Source organism: Diceros bicornis, unplaced genomic scaffold (assembly GCF_020826845.1).
Source record: "Diceros bicornis minor isolate mBicDic1 unplaced genomic scaffold, mDicBic1.mat.cur scaffold_339_ctg1, whole genome shotgun sequence".
Taxonomy (NCBI): domain Eukaryota; kingdom Metazoa; phylum Chordata; class Mammalia; order Perissodactyla; family Rhinocerotidae; genus Diceros; species Diceros bicornis.
In genome coordinates, this window is record NW_026691210.1 from 7,365 (window position 1) to 27,474 (window position 20,110).

The following is a 20,110-nucleotide window of genomic DNA, read 5'->3' on the forward strand; positions in this document are numbered from 1 at the left end:
CCCCTGATGCCTCCTGGCCTGACTTCTGGGCACTGTCGCTGCAGAGCTGCACCCAAGTGATGGTTGAGGAGCTGGTAGATGGTTTCCAGTTCACCATCTCCCTGGAGAGGACACAGGCGCACCAGCCCATCAATGAAGAGGGCCGGTCTGAGGTGAGTGTGGGTGCAGAGGGGTCTTCATACCCAGGACTCTGAGATGACCAAGGCACTACTAGAATGCAGACTCAAATCTGAGTCTCCCCTGGAACCCCCCAGGGTTTTCTCATTAGAGTGCTCCACAGTCCCACTCCCAAAGGAATCTGGACCTCCACTCCTTCCCACCAGCTACACAGGAGGGTAGAAAGTCACCTCAATCCTCCCGCTGGTTCACCATGATGTCATTGAGTGTATGTACCTCCTCCTCTCCCTCAGTGTGAGGATGAGTACACCGTGAATTTAAATGAGGCCTGCAGGATGCGGGCCCTCCAGACAGGCATGATGAAGAAGCTGACAGAGTCCATCACACCAGCTTTCCTGAGGAGGAACATCTCTAGCTTCACCACCTTCATGGTCAACTACTTGGCCTTAGACACATCCCACCAGGTCCTGGACCAGCTGTTTACTAGGTGAGTGGCCACTCCCTCCTCAGCACAGTGGTGACTCTGCCCCCTGCCAGCTGCGTGTCCTGGGAGTGTCAGCAAATCTCTCTGAGCCTCAGTTTGCTCCTCTGAAAAGTAGGGTGGGAGAGGATAAATTTCATGGGGATATTGTAGGAACTAATGGGATCAGCCATGGCAGGTGCTTACCTGGTGCCTGGCTCTGCAGAGAGGGCTGTGGACGTGCTGTGGTTGTTCATGGTGTTTATTTCTCTCTTCCCCGTGAAAAGTAGTCTGCCTCAGCCATCTCTGAGATGCGGCCTTTCTGAGTTTGGAAAAGCACATGGAAACCACCCTGTCAAGGAGTTGGAGATTCCATCCAGCTGGTCCTGGTCCTTTTCCTTGGGGTAGCCAGTCAAGGATCTCTGGGGCAGCAGAGAGGCCCTAGGCCCACTCAGGTGTCTGGGATGGTTCTGGGTGGACTACATTCAATAAACCATGTAGATTAAGCATCTACTGCATGCAGGACATTTGGAGACAGTAAACCCAGTGAATGAAGGAGACACAATGCGTGGCCTCAATTTCCGTCTGAGAGTCAGACATTGACATTAGACATCATTCGCAGGTCTTGTCATCCACCTTCCATCCCAAGGGATGCCCTCATAGCCTCCTTTACATCTGGAGGCATCTCCCCTTATTCCAGCCAGGAGGGCAGAGCGCAGGACCACCTAAAAAAGTGAGTGGTCTTTGGGTGCAGAAGGACGGCCTCCTGTCTCTAAAGAACAAGCTGTGGGGGGAGAGATGGAGGCTGTGGCTGAGGGGAGCCTGTCAGAAGCCGCATCTCACGCATCTTTTGATTCCCATGGGAAGGCAGAGGCCCGGTGGCTTCCACTCCAGGAGGACAGGAGTCAAAGAGCTATGGATGGGTGCCAGGACCCCTGGGAACCAGAGGGGTGGCTGGGCTGAGTTCTCCCCTAGAAACCCATTCCCACCACAGACCCATTTGAATCTGCCTCCCCTTCTCCACATCTACCTCTTCTGACCACCGCCTCCAGGCCCAGAACAGGAGGCGTGTGAGCAACCTGGTCACAAATCTGTCTCAGTGCTCAATCCAGTTGCACAAGTGCATGGAGTGCTGGGGTGGGCTGTGTCCCAGACCTTCAGGAGAAGAGTGTCAGTGGGAAGAGAGTCACAACAGACTCTGTGTCAACCTGCTGGATAAGCAGGCCTGCCACTGCCAGGACAGCCTCACAGGGGTCAGGACTGCCCTGTGGCTCTCACCTGGATGGAGAGGGGCAGGCATAGGGCCCAGCCCCAAGCCAGGGTGCCTTGGGTGAGAAGTGTGGAGGGAAAGGCCAGGCCTCTGACTCTGTTGCCCAATTGCCTCCCCCAGTGCCATCTCTTCTCTGGTGGGAACCTGCCTGGACCCAGGGCAGGATTTCTGGGAGCCCCTGCACTATCCCTGCTTCAGCATGAAGCTGGCCTCTCTGCATCTCAGCTTGCCTGGCTCGGGGCTGCAGGGCCACGCCTACCTTCTCCAGGTCCAGCTGGAGCATCCACGGCCCATTGAGGCAGAGCTGGAAGGTGAGGCGACTGCAGTCTGGGATGACAATTTGCAGAGTGTTCAGAGGCTTGGTTCACTTCAAGGCAGTGGGGTCTTTCCTGGCTTTGACAGGCACAGGGGAAGTCAGCTACTTGAGTGAAACTGTTTCTTTCTCCTGCTGCAGTACCATCTCCAGAGTTGCCTCCAGCTCCAGAGCCAGAGCAAGGGCCAGCTCCACGGCTAGATCCAGCTCCAGCTCTAGTTCCACCACCTGTGCTAGAGCTGGAGCCAGTGTCACCTCCATCAGTCCCTCCAGGGCCAGAGACACCACCGACGTCAGCTCCAGCCCCAGTGCCAGCTCCTGAGCTGGAGCCAGCTGGACCATTGGCTCCAGGGAGAATCCTCCCTCCACCTGGAGAGATAACAGCAGAGCCAGATCCAGCCCTGGAGCCCACCTGCCCCTCGGACCTGAGCACCAAGAAGCTGCTGAGAGAGGAGAAGCCTGACTTCTTGGAGTTCCCTCCCCGGCTGGTGGCAGAGCAGTTGACACTGATGGATGTGGTGAGCAGCGGGGCTCTCAGGGCAGGTGGGGCCGGCCTTCCCCTGTGCCATCAGCTGCCCCAGACCTGCCATTTCCTGATCTAGAATCCCATGATCTCGGTCCAACCTCTTGCTTTCCCACTTACCCTCATGTGACCTGAGCAGCCTTCTTAACTCTCGAGCCTTTGCTGTCCTCATGTGGACAGGAGAGATGGACACTGAGAGCATCTGCCATGCAGAGTGGCTGTGCAGATGGATGAGGTGGAGCAGAGAGGAAGTTGGGCAGAGTCTGCTCTTTGCTGGGGGTGGGGAGCTCACTGAAGTGCTATCAGGTCCTCGGGTAGAATACTCATTTGCCCGAGAGGCCTCAAGAGCCTCAGCACTTATTAGGCACCTCATATGTCCATGACTACATGGCAGACAATCAAAGCCCGTGGTTGTTGCTGCCTTGGGGGAATGTGCATCTGAAAGAGGAGTCAGACCCCAGGATAATCAGAATGGTTGGAAGATTCCCCTTGAGATGGTCAAGCAGGAGCCGAGTTCTGGTGCTTGGAGGAAGTGAGACTGGGCTGGGAGCAAATGTCACTATCCTGCACCACAGTATCGGGTCCTGGGTCATCCTGTGCTGGGTGCTCTCAGGGGACACAGGCAACACCCAGGGACTCCCACAAGTCTCAGGCCACATTCTCAGCTTCCTGAGCTCCAGCTCTCACCACTGACCCGGCCTGGGACTGGGGGCTGTGGACACTGAGCTGGGATGTGGCAGGGTTGGGTAACACTCCCTGTCCTCCCCAGGAGCTGTTCATGAAATTGATGCCCCGCCACTTCCTGGACTCCATCTGGTCCCAGTGGGACAACAGGGCCAATGAGTTCCTGGCACCCACCATTCGTGCCACCATGACCCACTTTATCTGAGTGGTCAAATGTGTCATCACCACCTGCCTCGGGGACCCGACCATGACAGCCCAGGACAGGGCCAGGTTGGTGGAGCTCTGGATCCAGGTGGCCAAGGTAAGATGTGGGAGGCCCTCTGAGCCCCTCTCTGGAGTCGTGGGAACTGCCCCTTCTCCTTTTCCAGCTGTCGGGATTGAAGTTTGTGGTCTGAGCCTTTGCACAGTCCTTAGGCCCCTCCTGCCAGTGTCTCAATGACCTGACTCCTGGTCCCAGTGGTGGGATGCTCACCCCTTCCTGGGCTCCTTCCTTGGCTTGAGCTAAAATCCTCCTCCCTGGGAGTGTTCCTCATCAGGGTCTAGCTGTGCTCTTCTCAGGTTTCCAGAGCCTCTGTCTCATCCAGGACAGGGGACGTCCATGAGGTGACCAAAGCCAGAGGAAGCAGGGCTCCAGCTCCCCTCACAGCTCATTCCCTTCCCTTCCCCAGGAGTGCAAAGGCCTGAGGAACCTTTCATCACTCCATGCCATCCTCTGGGCCCTGCAGAGCCCCTCCATTCAGCGTTTAAAAAAGACGTGGGGACGGGTGTCCAGGTGCGTAGGCCTCTCTCCATGCGTCACCACCTGGGTGAACCAGACACCCCCCACAGGGCTGCCACTGCCCTTCAGTAAGCTGGGACATCCTGGGAGACAGTGAACCCTGGGGACAGGGTCTGACCTGGTTGGGAGGCTTGGAGTCTTTCTGGAAACTTAGGCCAGTGGTTCTGCTTTAGGAATCAGTTTCCCTAAGTGCCAGACCCTGGCTCGAACTAAATTGAACATTTTCAAGGGTTTGCTTTGCAGCAACAGAACTCTCTGTCCACCTGAAATCAAGACTGTTTAAAACAGATTTGTTCAGTAGATAAGAGAACGAAGGCCCCAGGTGACAACAGGAGAGCTCCCTCCCCAGTCCCAGAGACCTCAGGGCTCAGAGCACACATTGAAAACGCTCATCCAGGCTGTCTGGATAATTCTGGGTTTTCAAACAAAAGGGATTTACCCTTAAACCACCCCACAGTGTTTCTTTCCTTTTTTCCCTCCTCAGGAGGAACTGCCAAAAATTTAAAACCTTGTGCAAAACGGACCAGCGGGAGAGCAGGAAGCTGCTCATGGAGGTGCGTGGAGGCTGGAGATCTGGAAGGAGGGGAGGGGAGGGGGGAGGAGGGACCAGGCAGAGTGTGCTTTGGCTAGTTTTTCACTGAAAGTTTCTCTGAGACATAACGGTCTGTTTTGTCCAGATTGACAGGAAGCAGGTGGTGTGAGCTGCAAGGGCAGGTGGGGACTGTTTGGGGCAGGAGGCCTTGGTCACGGGATAGAGTGGTGTTTTTTGGACTGTTCCAGGAGGTGAGGAGCTGGCAGAATGAGCAGGTCTCTAGCTTCCATGCGGGCCCATCAGCTGGCCCTCATCTTCCTCCAGGCTGGCGGGTGGATGGAGTGGGTGGGGGTTCCTTTCCTCCTAAAGCAGCCCGGTCTGTCCTCAGGAAGCCAGGTCCCTGCTGCTCCTTCTATCTGCACTGCACCTCTCAGGGAAGGGCACTCTGCCTGCCCCAGGGACGGGCACTGTGTGGTCACACAGGCCAGGTGGACACAGGGGCTGCCCAGCCTTGGAACGAATGGTGGATCTGGCACAGAACTGTGTGCTCTCTGGGACTCTGCACTCTATCCCGATAGTGGTTACTGCTGAAAACTCAGTGAGAGTCTCCCCAGGTGACTTGTTGATAAGGATACACCCCAGATGGCAATGAGAATTATCGGGGAACCTACAGATTCTTAATGGACCTTCCTGGCAGGACATTAGAAGGTTCCAAGTAAAAAAGGATGCAAATGTCACCATCACCCAACGCCCTGGTCACCCCCTACACTGTCACTCAGATGTGGCACAAGGGGGTCCCCTTCCTGAGTGAATGAAGGAGGAGTTCTGTGCAGGGACCATCCTGAGGGGATCCTAGGGAGCTGAGGCCTTTGGCATGGCCTCAGGTCCAGCTGGAGTCAGAAAACCCCAGGGGTTGGGACAGGCAGAAGCCAGTTGGATATGCCCCCTGAGACACCTTGTGCCTCCCGATCCATGGCTCAGGCTGACTGAGGGCCTCAACACACCCCGAGAGTCCAGAGGACAGGGCCTTGGTCAGAGGTGTGTCTGGAGGAGGAGTGAAGGCCGGGGGCCAGGGCCTCTGGCTGGGAGGGGGAGTGGTCTCTCCTCTGTGGCCCCTGAGCAAGTCACCACCCCTCTGTGGGCCTCGGTCTCCTCATCTGGGAAATGGAGGGAGATGATCTGTGGTGCAGGCCTCACAGGGGTGATGAGGTACAAGGGGGAGAGGAATGTGCAGCGGCTTTGTGCTCCTCCTCCTCGAGGGGGGAGGGGAGAGCACTGGTGACAGTCAGATGACACAGTCCTCAGGGGACCCTGGGAGGCATGGGAGTCCTCCTCACACTTTCTTGAGGAGGAGAGAGGCTTAGGGGCCTAGGCAGGCCTGAGGGCACAGAGGAGGGAGTGTTGGAGCTGGGAGTGATCTAGAATCAGATCACTCTGGAATGGGAGCCGCCATAGACATCAGATGTCCAGGGTCCAGGATCAGGGGCCTGGGAGACACGGGGAAGGTAGCATGGCCTCCCTGAGCCTGTCCTTGACCCTGCAGGAGGTGAACTCTGTGTGGGCCACCCAAGAGATGGACCCCCAGGGAGCCCAGGAGAGGCAGCAGCAGCAGGTGAGGGGGCCTGAGGGGGAGGGTCCAGGTGTCAGAGGAGGGGGTCTCACCCCTCACGGCTGGAGGCCTCCCCAAGAGAGGGGTCCCTCCTCCTCCAGCCCAGCTCCTGGAGCCCCAGAGCCTGAAATGCCTGCCCTGGAAGTGACCAGGAGGAGGCCTGGAATGGCTGGGCGCAAGATGGATTTGCGGGGGGAGTGGCAGGGACCGCACACCCTGGGATTTGCCAAAAGCCGCCCCTGGTAGCTGACGGGGGACGTTGGGTGGTCCTGGAGGGTGCAACAGGGGGGAGGCTGCTGAGGGTCCTAGGCTGCTCTCTGTGGGAGTCTGCGGTGGGCAGGAGGCTGGGGTGAAGGGATTTGGGGGAGGGTCCATGGGGGCACCTGAGAGCTGGGACTCATCCCCACTCCCACCCTGATTTCACAGGGTGTCGTCCCCTTCCTGGGCACGTTCCTCAATCACCTGAAACTGCTGGACATTGGGATGGAGGATGATCTACAAGTGAGTGAGCCTGGAGGTGGGGCCAGGGAGCAGGATCCTGTGGTTTGGGAGGCGAGAGCCTTGCACTGGGCCCTGAGCTCTCTGTACCTGGCAAACCTCCTCTCATGAGAGCATCATGGCCACCCCTGGGAGCTAGGGAGTCAGAGTCAGGCCCGTCTTAGTGATGCGTGAATGGAGGCTCCGCGTAAGCCCCCTACCAGGCTCTCAGGACTAGTGAAGCTCATAGCTGCCTGCCTGCAAAGCTGCAGGAGGCTGTGTCTGAGCTGGATTCAGCCTCCCCCTTGGGCCCTGCCCCTGGGGGAGTGCCATCAGCCCCTGCAAGTGAGGAAGCACATCTGTGGTCCAGCTGTCCCTTTTTGCCTGAGGCCTCAGTCTTCCCGTCTGTCATCAGAAATGGGTGGGCTGCAAGGTCTCTGGCTTCAGCTCCCCTGTCCCTCCTGCTCTGGAGCCCAGAGCCTGGCCCAGTGTCAAGTTCTCTTTGTGGAAGGTCTGCCCTCTGCTGGGCCCTGACATTCCTGCAGCCTGAGAAGGGGTGGGATGGGGGCTGGTTATGGGCTTAGGGGGCCGTTACTGATGGACATTGGCTGTCTCCCTTCCAGGGAAATCTGGTCAACTTCCAGAAATGGCGTGAGGTCAGCAGCTGTGGGGAGGGTGGGGAAGTGGAAATCACAGACCTCCCGTGGCAAGATGTCACGTGTCCTCATCCCTCGGGTCTTATATTTGTTGGGACAGTTAGATGCTACAAAGCTGGGAATCCCATCACGTTGGCGGGTGCGGGAGGGGCTGGCATCAAGGACACCTTCCTGGATGAGGAACTAATTCAAGCCAACTGTGAGGACAGGCAAGTCCTGAATGGAGTGGGAAGGAAGGAGGGTTCCCGAGTGAGCACAGACCCCAGACCAGATCCTCACTCCGCACAAGTCCCTGGCAGGGTTCCCCACCCGGGACCTGTCTGCATCCTGTCCTTCCTCCCAGAAATACAAAGTCATTAGGAAGATCCAGCTGCTCCAGCAGGCTGCAAGTGAATATGACCTGAATCCCGAGGAGCGATTTGGGGCCTGGTTCCAGGCGATGGAGCCCCTCAGTGTTGATGAGAGGTGAGGGGCACAGGAGTTGGGTGAGGGCAGGCCAGACTCTCTCGGCCGGCCGGCTGCAGAGCGTGGGGCCTGGCTCCCTGATCAGCCCCAGACCTCATTGCGTGGTGACCCATGGGGCACCGGGACTCAGCTGCTGGCAGGCTCTGGGAGGGACACCTGAGGTGCGGCTCCTGGTAGCTCACAGGCCACTCTGTCCTGTAGCTACTGCCTCTCCTGCCGGCTGGAGCCCACACACCAGAAGACGAGCAAAATGCGGCTCTTCAGGAGAAAGAGGAACCGGACATCCTCCAGTTCAGGGCCGAGTGAGTGTCAGGAGCAGCAGCGACTGAATCCAGGGGCTCAGTACAGCTTCGGGCTAAGCATGGGCCTGGATCCCAGCTCCAGTGCTGGCCAGGCCTGGGACAGGCCGCTCCCCTCTCCTCTCTGGGACTCGGTTGCCTCCTCTTAAATGAGTGATGCTAAATGATGCCTCCCCCATCAGGGACAAACGAGGTGCTGTTGATGGACTGAGCACTCGGCACAGGGTTTGGATAAGAGTGTTGTGGGGCAGGGAGGTGTGCCGTGAATCTCAGGAAGGTTCCCCAAAATAGTCTGTTTCTTCTCTTCAGCCACCGTGCCCTTGGCAAGGAGCCATAACCCTCTGGAGACCACAAGTGCAGCTCCTCCTGAGCAGCAGGGCCACTGGGACCCTCGGGGTGCACCGGGTCAGCTCTTCCCCCCCCACCCCAAGTGAAGGAGGACATCTGAAGACTTTCCCTGGTTTCCCCTAAAGCCCCAGGCGGAGGGCACGACCCCCCTCCAAATCCCTGACATCTGCACCCCAGGGACTGTTTATCCATTGAGGAGGAGCATTAGTATATGTTTAAGAGTAAATATCAGATTTGAATGTTGCAGTAAGTTCTGTTTCTGTCACAGCCTGGGTGTTGTGGTGTGGTTCTTTCACTGCTTATGCTCATGTAAATGAGACACAGAATCTCACATTCCGCCTTGAATTAAGAACTCATGTATGGTCAGAGCTTATGGTATGTGGGAGAAGGGAGGACGGCCAGTCCCCTCCCTGGCTACTGAATGACACCCTCAAGTCCCCCTTCCTCAGAGGACAGGTGCATTTCAGTGTGGTTCACCTGGGCCAGGAGCAGAGACAGCCCCTCAGATCTCCCTGGATGTAGAGGTTGGAGGGACTTTCCCAGGCAGAGCAACAACCACTGAAATGTAGATGTCTTTCAAATACCACTTGCCAGGACCATGTCCTTCCCCAGGGCAGCGGCTGTCTTTCTACAGCTTTCCAGGAAGAAGGATGTTTTCTGCTTCTCCCATTGAGGTTTCTTTTGACCAACTATTGGAAGTTACCGTTTTCTAATCAGTCTCTAGATTTGCATCAACACTAAATGAGGAAAAAATGTAAAAAGATAAAAGTTTGCATGTGGAAAAGACAAGGCCAGAGGAAGACCATGTGCTGATGGACTAAGGGCCGACAGGACATCCCCATCAGGCCGCCTCTAGGGCTCCCTGTTCACCCTTCGCCTAGATTGGAATCCTCCTGGGATCCTGGCCCATGCCATGGAAGTCCTTTTCCCACTTGTTTCATATCCAGAGGAAAAGATTCATGAGGCAGCTTTTAAACCTACAATAGGACTTTCTTCCATAAACCTCGCCACTCCCTGTGAACTAGGATTTCCAGCATCCCCGCATTTCCTTATATGATTCTTTTTGGGCAGAAATTCCGTAGAAGGCCCCCAGCCTCTCTGTCAGGTACATCGTGGCCATTCCTCCCTGGCTGGGCCTGATGGATCGGGGTGACCTCTGGTTTGCCAAGATAATAGACCTTAATCCTGGCCACTGAATGACCCACACTGTCCATTGCTGCCTAGGGTGACATCTGGGACCTTGGTGTTCTGAGGTCCATGGTCTCAGACGGTCACTAGTTTACACACTCAGTCGTGTTGTTACTGACTTGTCCCAAAGGGGCAGCTGGGCCTGAGCGCATAGAGCACGTAGCCCCTGGGATGACTGTGTTCTTTTCCCCAGTCTGTGCTGTGGTTATGTGGATGTGTGTTACAGGGATGTGAAACTTGCCTGTTGGGAGTTTTGAAAGATGAGGCACGAGAGGGGCAGGTATAGGAGTGGGTCCAGCAGGGGAATGCAACCCATCTTAGACAACACAGACACAACAGACACAAACTTACCAATTAAAATACTGAAACGCTTCCCACATGGGTGGTAAACAGACACTACTCTGAGCTCACACCCAGAATCCACCCTACGACTAGGAGCTAAAGGGTTACCACCCGGCATTTTGAACATCATGCCCTGGAAACACCCTGTAAGACAAGGGCCATTGTCTTGAATTCCTTGGTACTTCTTCCCCCTCCTTTCTGAAGGCTGCAAGTGTCACCCAGGGACGCCTTTTCAGTTCAGCCAGATGCAGAGTAGAAATCCTGGTTCCCACAGCACAGGCCCTTCCTGCCAGGGCACTGCCATCCAGGAAAGAAAGAATTCACAGCTTGGTGTAGACATGTAAACACACACAGGCATATCCCACCCAAACATCAAGATGCATGAACTAGTAAGAGAGTAAAAGCCACTTCAGAAACACATCAAGCAATTGCAAAAAAAGGGTTTTTTAAAGATCCTGACTCCAATAAAATGCAAAACCAGGAAATCATCTTGAGAAAACTGGGGGACTTTGGATACTGACCAGATAGTTGATTATAGGAATGACACTTTTATTTTTGTGTGTGATAACATTAGTGTGTTTGTGTTCAAAAAATCCCTCATCTGTAAGAGAAACTGAAAATATTTATAGCTGAAATGATGTGCTCTCAGTCATCTCAGCTGGTTAACTCTAGCGGGGTGGGTGTGAGGATAAACGAAGCCAGATGGTATACGAGTTGATAATTTTTGAAGCAAGTGACAGGTTCACAGAGGTTGATTTTCCTCTACTCTGAGATTTAGAGATTTTTGAAAACTTTCAGAACACAATTTTGATACAAATAGTATACTCGGTGTTCACATTACAATGTTACAAATTAAAACATTGATTGAAAATATAAAGGAATGCTTCTCCTTCCTGACCTAAGGAAGCTCTCTCTCAGTCTCGTTCTGTGAATGACCTGATGATGCCACCAACTGTTCACTTACCACATGTTTGTGGAGTAATTCCTATGTGCTCTGTGCTGTGTGCAAGGCGAACACATTTCCACGACTCTGGATCTAGTGTGGGAAGGAAGGCAATGAGTCTGCTGCCAAGGTTCTCTACGGGGAAAATAATGCCCCCAGGGGGTATGCTCATTTTTAAGATTCCAAAATCAAAGCTACACAGGTTTGCCAGGTAACAAACAAGAGATACTTAATTCATGATACAGAAATGACCTATGTCTGAATTAACATGTGACAAAGAAGAGAAAGATTGATGGATTTTATGTTAAAATTAGATGCAAAATCATAGTTCTGGCCCCTGGCCTAGTGGTTAAGTTTGGCAAGCTCTGCTTTGGCAGCCCACGTTCTGTTCACAGGTGTGGACCTACAACACTCAGCAGCTATGCTGTGGCGGTGACCCACATACTAAGTAGAGGAAGATTGGCAACAAATGTTAGCTCAGGGTGAATCTCCCTCAGCTAAAAAAAAAAAAAAAATTACATGCAAAATCAGAATAATTTATGGAATCAGATTTAATATATATTAAAAGATAAATCTCATTCAAGTAGGTATCATCTCTTCATTGAGTTAACACTCAATGAAAAAACAGATATAAGTTCAAAACACTAATTCCTCAGCATCGATTATCCTATCAATTTTAATATAAAAAGGAAGAAAAATCATGGTAAATAAAAATTGATGTTATCATGAAAGGTAAAGATCACGACGGACGTTACAAAGAGATGCTGTGAGAGTCAAGCCTGTCTCATGGGGAATTTCTCAACCACATCACTCTCTTTTTCTTCAGCACCCATGTTGCTTTTCTCACTGTGTTTTCAGGATGCCTTTCTTGGCTCCTTGCTCTCTCTGCCTCCCGGGCAATCTCGTCTGTCCTCGAGGCCACAGTCACTCCCTCCCATGCTTTTCTTCACTTTCTGTGTCTGTCTCCTGATATCTCCAAAAGATGCTCGTTGCCTGCAGAGGGGCTATGAGAGACCCAGACCCAAACCAGGACTCATCTCTGCCCAATATGGACACTGGCCAGGGGTGGGCTCAGGGCTGGTGTGCAGACCCCTCAGCTTCAGCCACGGCCCAGGGATTCACCTGGACCCCCCAGTGCAACTGTTTTTAAGGTATTTGTGAATCCAAAGGACTTAAGAGTTCTCCTTCACTGCTGCAGGCCTGGAGTCCCTGCAGTCTCCTGTATCCACAGACTTGCTGGGGATTCTCCAAGGTCTCCTCCCATTGACTGCACATGACCTCACTGCCAGGATGGGAAGCGATTCTAGTAACTGACCTCTGGAATATACAGCTGCTCAGCCTTCAGACTGCATAGAACTTCAGTTTTCTACTTGGTTTTAGTTTCATGGTCTCATTGTTTCTACTATGAAGTTAGGACATATTTTTTGAGCTTTCTCTTTAAAAACAGAATAAAATGCAAAATTGGAACAAAGAGGAGGATGAAGACTACCATCCATGGAGAATGTTCGCAGCTCATTTGGATATTGCACCCTCTTTCTCTCCCTGGAGAAATGTGTCTCAAATCATACTGTCCATTACAATCATTGCAGAGTTTTTATAACTCAGATTGCTGGAACTCAACCCAAGTAGGTCTGGGGAGGCAACGGAGAATTTTCATTTCTAAGACGTTCCCAGCTGATGTTGATGCTGCTGATATAGGCATCAGACGTTGAGAACGGGATTCTGGGACACTATCAAGCTGATGTGTCACTATCAGTGCAAATCCAGACCAACTTGCCTCCTCCGTCTTGCTTAAGGATGTTATTCTCTTCCCTTCTCTATCATTGACAACTATACACATGCTGGTACCCTGTAACCTACGTTATTGGGACACAGAGATCCAAGGACTCCATAACTCCTTTGAGTGTCCCATCTCTAATGAAATCACGCACTCTTCCACCCTTAGATACTCACTTCCACACCCAGAGCCTGTTTTCACCCAAAATTCTCCTGCTTGTAAATCAGTAACTCAGAAACACCACATTCTCACCACAAATTTCCACATTTCTAGTTTCTACACAAAGAACTCTACCGTATACAACCATTCTTTAAGAAAATAGATTACTCCAGTTAGAGTATCTTAACAAGGCTCTCTTCCTTCTCTCTTCCTACTCCTCCATATTAATCTTGGATTCTGTGGTCCATCATTTCAATAACCCACTGACAACGCTCCCTAATTCTTTACTCTCATCATATCTGCCCTGCAAGCCTCTGACTTTGGATGATTCCAAATTCCTGCCATGCCATGTTGACACCTGCACTGAGGATCGCCGCTGAAGAGAGAGCACACGAGGAGCCTGGGGGTCCCAACAGAGAATCAGCAGCAACCAATGGGCCTCCATGCATTCTCTAATGCTTCCTGAATGCTCTGTTAATTTCTTTCCATTTCTTGAGTTCCATAAAACTATTTTCTCTTGACCTACTTCATATCTCACAGACAAATTGTTAACCACCACACAAGAACTATTTCACACTCTAGTCATCAGATCTAGAAATTTTCCGCATAAGCAATTCATTTATCACACCATTTCTGTTGTTTTATACAGATATATTTCTTTCTTAGCTAAAACCATTCTGATTTTCATCTCATCTTTCCATTTCAATGACCTCATGCTTTCAATATTCGCAGTACTTTCAATCACCTCCCTACTGGGATCATGCCTCATGTTTCAAATATGCACAAATCTCTACCATCTACAAACCAATCCCTCATCCATTGTTCCTAATGCCCCTCACCCTCGATGTCCTCCCTCTCCTCCTCCTGCCAGGGACTCCTTGTGAAAAGTTCACTTACATCCCAATGCCTCTGTTTCCACACTGGCAACCGATCCCATGTCCCCCTTCTGTGGATGCTTCTCTTGCTTAGCTCACAGGTCACGGCTCTTACTATTCCAATGTGGCCTTTTCATTATTTGTCTGACATGTCCTGCAGTAGCATGTGACTTTGTGGCCTTCAAGTTCCTTTAGAAAGCTCATTTGTCCTTGGGATCCACCAGTGCTACACTGTCCTTCTCCTGCTCCAAACTTCCTGAGTCACTTGTTGGCTTCTCTTTATAACCAACCCACAATGCCTGATGCTTCCCAGAAGTCAGCCCTGCTCTGACATCTGCTGTCCACCTGCACCCTCCTACTAGGCAATCATATCCATTTCACTGGCTTCAAATACCACTAATGAGCTAAAAATGTTCAAAGAATCAGCACAGATCTGACTCTGCCCCCCAGACCCAAATATCAACCTGCCCACTCAGCCCATCAGCGATGACTCGACTCACAGTGTCCAGGTTCCAAATTGAAAAAAACACTTTCCCAAATAATTCACTTCTCTCTCAGCGTTCCCAAATTCACTTGTTTGTGCTAATATCCTGTCTGTCCCTGAGTGTCATTCTGGACACTCTGCCACCCCACATTCATATCAATGACCCATCCATCCACCCTCCTGTATCCTCCTACAGATTCTTCACTTTTGAATCATTTCTAATCACCTTTCCGAAATGACACAAAATACCATTCCCACACAGTGAACTCTCCTGCTCTAGCAACCTAAATTACAAAACTCCATTTTTCCTCTTTGTTGATATTTTTTTCTACTTTACTTATATGTGCATCATCTCTTTCTTTCAATATTCAGTTCTCACTAAATGGGATACTCCATATAGACATGACTAATGTAGATTTTCTAGATGTTTCCCTCAACAGTGTTCTCATATGGCTTGGCACAGAAAAAGAGCTCGTATATTATATCTGTCTATCTATCTATCTACCTACCTACCTAACTACCTACCTACCTATCTAATTCAAATACTAGAAGTTCACTTCCTGAAATATTTTAAACCCATCCACTTAACTACATTTATGCAAAGATATCAAGTTTTTCTGGTATACTGCAATAAATTGGCAATTACAGCTTAAGATTTCCAAATCCTCTCTCCCTGTAATCAGCCTACGAGATTCTAGTTACAGTGATCTGTTTAAAATGTAAAACTGATCAGTTCACCTTACCTTTTAAATCCTCAATTTCTGTCTTCAGCAGATATTTTTCCTGTTGTCCTATCATAATTATTAATACTACCCTTTTCATTCCTCAATATGTTCCAGTTTGGAGAGAAAACTATTTGGTCGTTCTATTTATAGAGCACCTACTACATGCAAAACTCTGGTGTAAAACCTGTGATCTACAAAAAAGCTAAACAGACTCACCGCCCCTGTTTGACCTAGTCTTAACGCGAGGAAAGACATAATAAACTGCAAAGAATTTATAACATGCCATGTGGAAATAACCACTGCGATGACCTATAGGGCAGAGAGAGAGAGTTTGAGCTTGAGTACATTTCTAAGGTTAGCTGTGTTTGTGTGTGTGTGTGTGCGCGCGTGCATGTGCTGATGCATGCTGCCAGGATAGGATGAGTTGCTTTCTCCTGTGGGGTGGGGGAGCCTCCTTTGCTTTGCGAAAGTTCCTCTCTGTGCACCTACTATGGACTTTGTCATCCACGTGTATTAGTCACGGTTGTCTAGAGAAATAGAAATAGAATATATATAAACATAGAGATGTGGAGATGTATTACAGGAATATGGAGGCAGAGAAGTCCCACAATCTGCCATCTGCAAGCTGGAGAACCAGAAAAGCTGGTGGTATAACTCAGCTGAAGTCTGAAGGCCTGAGAACCAGCACCTCTAATGTCCAAGGGCAGGAAACTATGGGCGTCCCAGGTCAGGAGGATACAGTGGACTCACCCTTTCTTTTCCTTTGTGCTTAAACTAATTCTTGCTCATATAACAGTATTTTTGATGTTTCATATAGGAATCTAGCTTCCTTTCACATTACTCAACTTATTTACCAGTTGTAAACTTTATAAGTTATGTCCCACTCAAATAATAGATTTTCTCTTCTTCTCTAATATTATTTACCTCTTATTCTTTTGATTCTCATTTTTTCATGACTGCGCTCTCCAGTGCCACACCGAATCACAATAATGTTTGCCAGGAGCATTTTCCTCTTCTTAAGTGTAGCGTAAACATCAGATAAATTCCTTGTCAGGGCAGAGCAGGCATCTAAGAGAGAGAAAGTAAAAACGTGCAGGGGAATCACTTCTACCTAGAAATCAACAGCCTTGCTTCTCTTGGCTGTTTGGAGCTGGAGATGCTATGACAATGTGGCCAGCTGAGAATCAGAGGATCTCTCTCTAGTCCCAGGAATTAGTCCTGGTCAAATCTCTTAACATCTTTAGACCTCATTTTCTTCACCTGTAACATGAAGAGTTGGATGAGTCTTTTTGAGGTCTGAAATCCAGTGATTCCAAGATACCCTTCACCCAGATACACTTAACAAAGATCAGAGAGAATTTTTAGTTGTCTTCTTCTGCATCAACATTATTATCCATATCACCACTTAAAGACATATCAAATGTCTACTTTTGCATGACACTGATAAAACAGGTTCCATACCAAATTGCTGTTCATTGGGATAATAAACCTATAGTTAATTGTTTAGAGGTAAGTATAGAGATGGGCCCTGCTGGAACCAGCAATCAATGGGCCAAAAAGTCTTGCTTTATTTTACAGCAAGGCTGTGGATACATTCCCTAATACACCAGAATTCTTCTGTACTTCGAAAGTATGAAATAAATGGGAGCCTTGAATCCATGGTTACGAGTTAATGAGGACATGATTTTTAAAATTATACTAATGATGCCATTTGCCTAGTATGGGGCTGTTCTCTGGTGAGTCAAGAGCAGATGTATTCAAGGCCACTTTCATTCCTTTAATAAATATTTACTCAGTCCCTACCATTTGCTGCAAGATAGCAGTGATCTACCCTAAGAGCATTTATATTCTAGTAGGGTGACACAGACCATAAACAAAAAGAGAATCTTGAGGTGATCAATAAAGTTACATATACGTCAAGCATTTTTCATTCTGGACTATTTTTCACCCTTTCCCTTCTTTTACTCTTTCCCAGAACTCTAAGTATGGACTTGAAAACCCAGAAAGCATGGGTCCCATGTTTCTTCTCGCAACACCCCTGTTTCAAAGACATAGTGTTTATCATCTGAGAGTATGTCTCTTTAAGACTAAGTTCCTATGAATCAGCATTATTTCATCACTTTCTTGAGAGGACGGATGATATTATGAAGGGAAAACAAAATATCATGTGGGATTTATACTCGAAATGATGTTTCCACTCTAATTGTGTTATTTAATGTGGTGTGATTCGGGGCAAGTCAGTTACTCCTTCAGAGTCAGTGGTAATAATACCCTGAAAAGCATTCTCTAGAGATTAAATGAAACAAAGTATGAGAAACTGCTTTGTAAATTGCAAAGCAATCTATTTCAGCTTATTTTTTCTAATAATATTTTCATTTATCCGATCCTTTTTGACTCTACACAACCTGCCTAGACTGAGTTTTATCATTTATTCAACAATAATAATGGGTCAAAATGGTTGAATATTAGAAATTTCATATTGTTCAACTTAATTAAGAGGCCATCACAATATTTAATTTGGTTATATTTACAGTTAAATTTTTCATGTTGCCTTACCATGTGCCAGGCACATTCTAGGCGTCTGACACGTATTCACTCATTTAATCCTCACAACAATGCTATGGAGACAATACTATTAACCTCTATTGTATGGATGAGGAATATTAGAGGTTATACACAGCTGGTACCCAGGAAGTCTACCTCCAAAATCTCTTTTAGGGATCCATTAGAGGTCGTGGCGCTTACATTGTGAAAGGATCACCCTGGTTTCTGGTTGGTGAATGGACCAGAGGGGGCTAAGCAAGAAAGCACATGACTACTGAAATGATCCAGGCAAGCAATTCTGAATACAGGATTTCTTTCCTTTTTAAGGCTGAATAATATTCCATTGTATAGATGCCCCAGATTTTCTTAATCTTTTCACCCACAGATGCACAATTAGGTAGTTTCCATCTCTTGGCTATTCTGAATAATATTGCAGTGCATTTGTCAAACGTTTTCCTGGCACTTAATGAGTTTGAAAAATTTCTTCTTATACACATTAGTTACTGTAATGAACTACCTTTCTAAATGTCTAAAGTTTAAATATTTGTCATTCTACAGAACTACCTTGCCTAATCATGTTTTGTGTTGTTATCAGTTCATGAATGATCTAAGATTTTTGTACAAAAACTTGTTATAATGGCTTTTTTTGCATGTATTCAGGAACCTTGCATAATATGGGTATTCCCTGATTCTTGATTTTTAGTAGAGTTTTCTAGTAAGCCTTTAGGATAGGAAATATCTTCCTAGATGTGAGGCAGAGAGCAGAAAAATAATAAAGTGATTGTTCTATTTAATTATATCAAAAGGAAACTGTCGTTTTGCTAAATTGTTTTTACACGCCCTTTGCTTATTTGTAAGAATGGCATATATCGTTTTATTAATGAAAAGAAAATTCAATAAACAATTTTAACATAAAACAATATCTATTGAGAACTTATATGAAAATTTTAGCAATATGCTGTCACCAATTTCCTCATCTGCAAAATGGAGATAGATAATACCATCTTCCTACGGGTTGCTGTGAAAATACTCAAGAGTAATGTGTGTAAAATGCTTATCACCATGTCGGTTGGAAAGTGATGCCCCATTCATTTTTCACCGGGATGATGAGAGCTTTTTTTTTGGCTTGAAGTCTGTAGTTTTCAAAATATGTTCTACTGTTGTAAAGTGAATCCTTGTAACAAATTATTTGTAGAGTTAGAGGATCCCTTTGGAATACAAATTCAGGCTCCCGTGTGTGTGCGTGTGTGTGTGTCTATACGCACATCTCTCAAATAATACTTCAAGCCTTATAATGAAAAGCTACCTTCCCCACTCTTGACTCTGGTTCCAAAAACAACTTTTTTAATTTTCTGGTTGAAAATCTGTATTTCTATATTAGCTACTCATACACTTTTTCATTTTTCATCTTTTGACTATTTATAGTTTCTTTCTTCTCTGAAAAAATCAGCATGAAGAGTTCTTACATACATTAAAAACATAATTCCCCTTGCCCAATATAACTATTTAATGAATTAGGATAAATCAAAATTCAATGTCTACTGTTTTATGACATAAGTGTTTACCATTTTATAGCATACGAATCTTATCCAGAGATGTGCTACATCAGATATTATGAACACATTTTCTTTCTCACTTTTTCCTTTGACCTTTTAAATGGTAAAATTCCCTTATTTCTTTGTTGTCTTCCTATGGATTCATCACTAGTTCATCTCCTTCCACCAGAAATTTAAATCTCTTTTCAGTAACTTCTGACGCATGAGACAATTCATGGGCTTCAGGTTTTGCTTGGGGACCTCACTCTTGGGCTTGAACATATACACAGGCCCACATATACACAGTATGTCTGGAAGGATAGAGGAGAAAAGGATGTTTATCTCTGTGCAAAAGGACTGGGAGACAGTGATAGAGTGAGAATATTTTACTGACTTTGCACCACTCTTTGAAGTTTTCCTATACGTGCATCTACGACGTAGTGGCCTCCCTCCCCCCAGATTTTTAAATTAAAATTAAAATAGCGTTATGTCCTTATCTACTGTCTTGGGACAGTAAGTTGTAGAGAAATGTGAATATATGACCCAATTTTTTAATGAAATTAAGAACAGCAAACACGCACAAAAAATTTATAATTCTAAATATGGGCACATCATTCTATGAGGCTGTATAAACGTGAGGAAATGAATGAAGAAAAGCTGTTCAACATCCAGCTACCTGTACAGTATGGGGTCCACGGAAAGCCCTGCCTCCAGCCCCGCCCCTGGAGCTGATTTCCTCCCACTGTGAAGTCGGCCAGACTTATTCCAGCCCCACCCCCGCCTCTTCCCGCCCCTGGAACTGGTCTCCGCACAAGGCTCGGGCCTGGCTCCGCCCACAGCCTGGTCCCGCCCCTTGCCCCGCCCGCACCCTTGTCCCCGCCCACAGCCCCGCCCCTAGAACTGGTTTCCACCCACAGCCCCGCCCCTAGACCTGCTCCCTGTCCCTGGTGCTGACCCAACCCGCGCACCGGTCTCACATTAACTCTAGAACCTAGACACCTCCCCCG

General features: G+C 48.5%; 1 protein-coding gene across 1 annotated transcript; it reads left to right on the top strand.

Moving 5' to 3' along the window:
* Nucleotides 1–4,096: 4,096 nt before the first annotated feature.
* LOC131402905 (ral guanine nucleotide dissociation stimulator-like) lies at nt 4,097–8,770 on the top strand. Its single transcript, XM_058537379.1, has 7 exons — nt 4,097–4,139; nt 4,630–4,699; nt 6,221–6,289; nt 6,713–6,787; nt 7,763–7,884; nt 8,086–8,186; nt 8,475–8,770. Exons 2-7 carry the CDS (start codon nt 4,694–4,696, stop codon nt 8,615–8,617), a joined length of 516 nt encoding a protein of 171 aa, XP_058393362.1. The 5' UTR covers nt 4,097–4,139; nt 4,630–4,693; the 3' UTR covers nt 8,618–8,770.
* The last annotated feature ends 11,340 nt before the right edge of the window (nt 8,771–20,110 follow it).

Coding starts and splice junctions, on each gene's coding strand:
- LOC131402905 (XM_058537379.1), top strand. Junction 6,290..6,712: donor AGGAGAGGCAGCAGCAGCAG/GTGAGGGGGCCT, acceptor CTGATTTCACAG/GGTGTCGTCCCCTTCCTGGG. Junction 7,885..8,085: donor CCCCTCAGTGTTGATGAGAG/GTGAGGGGCACA, acceptor TCTGTCCTGTAG/CTACTGCCTCTCCTGCCGGC.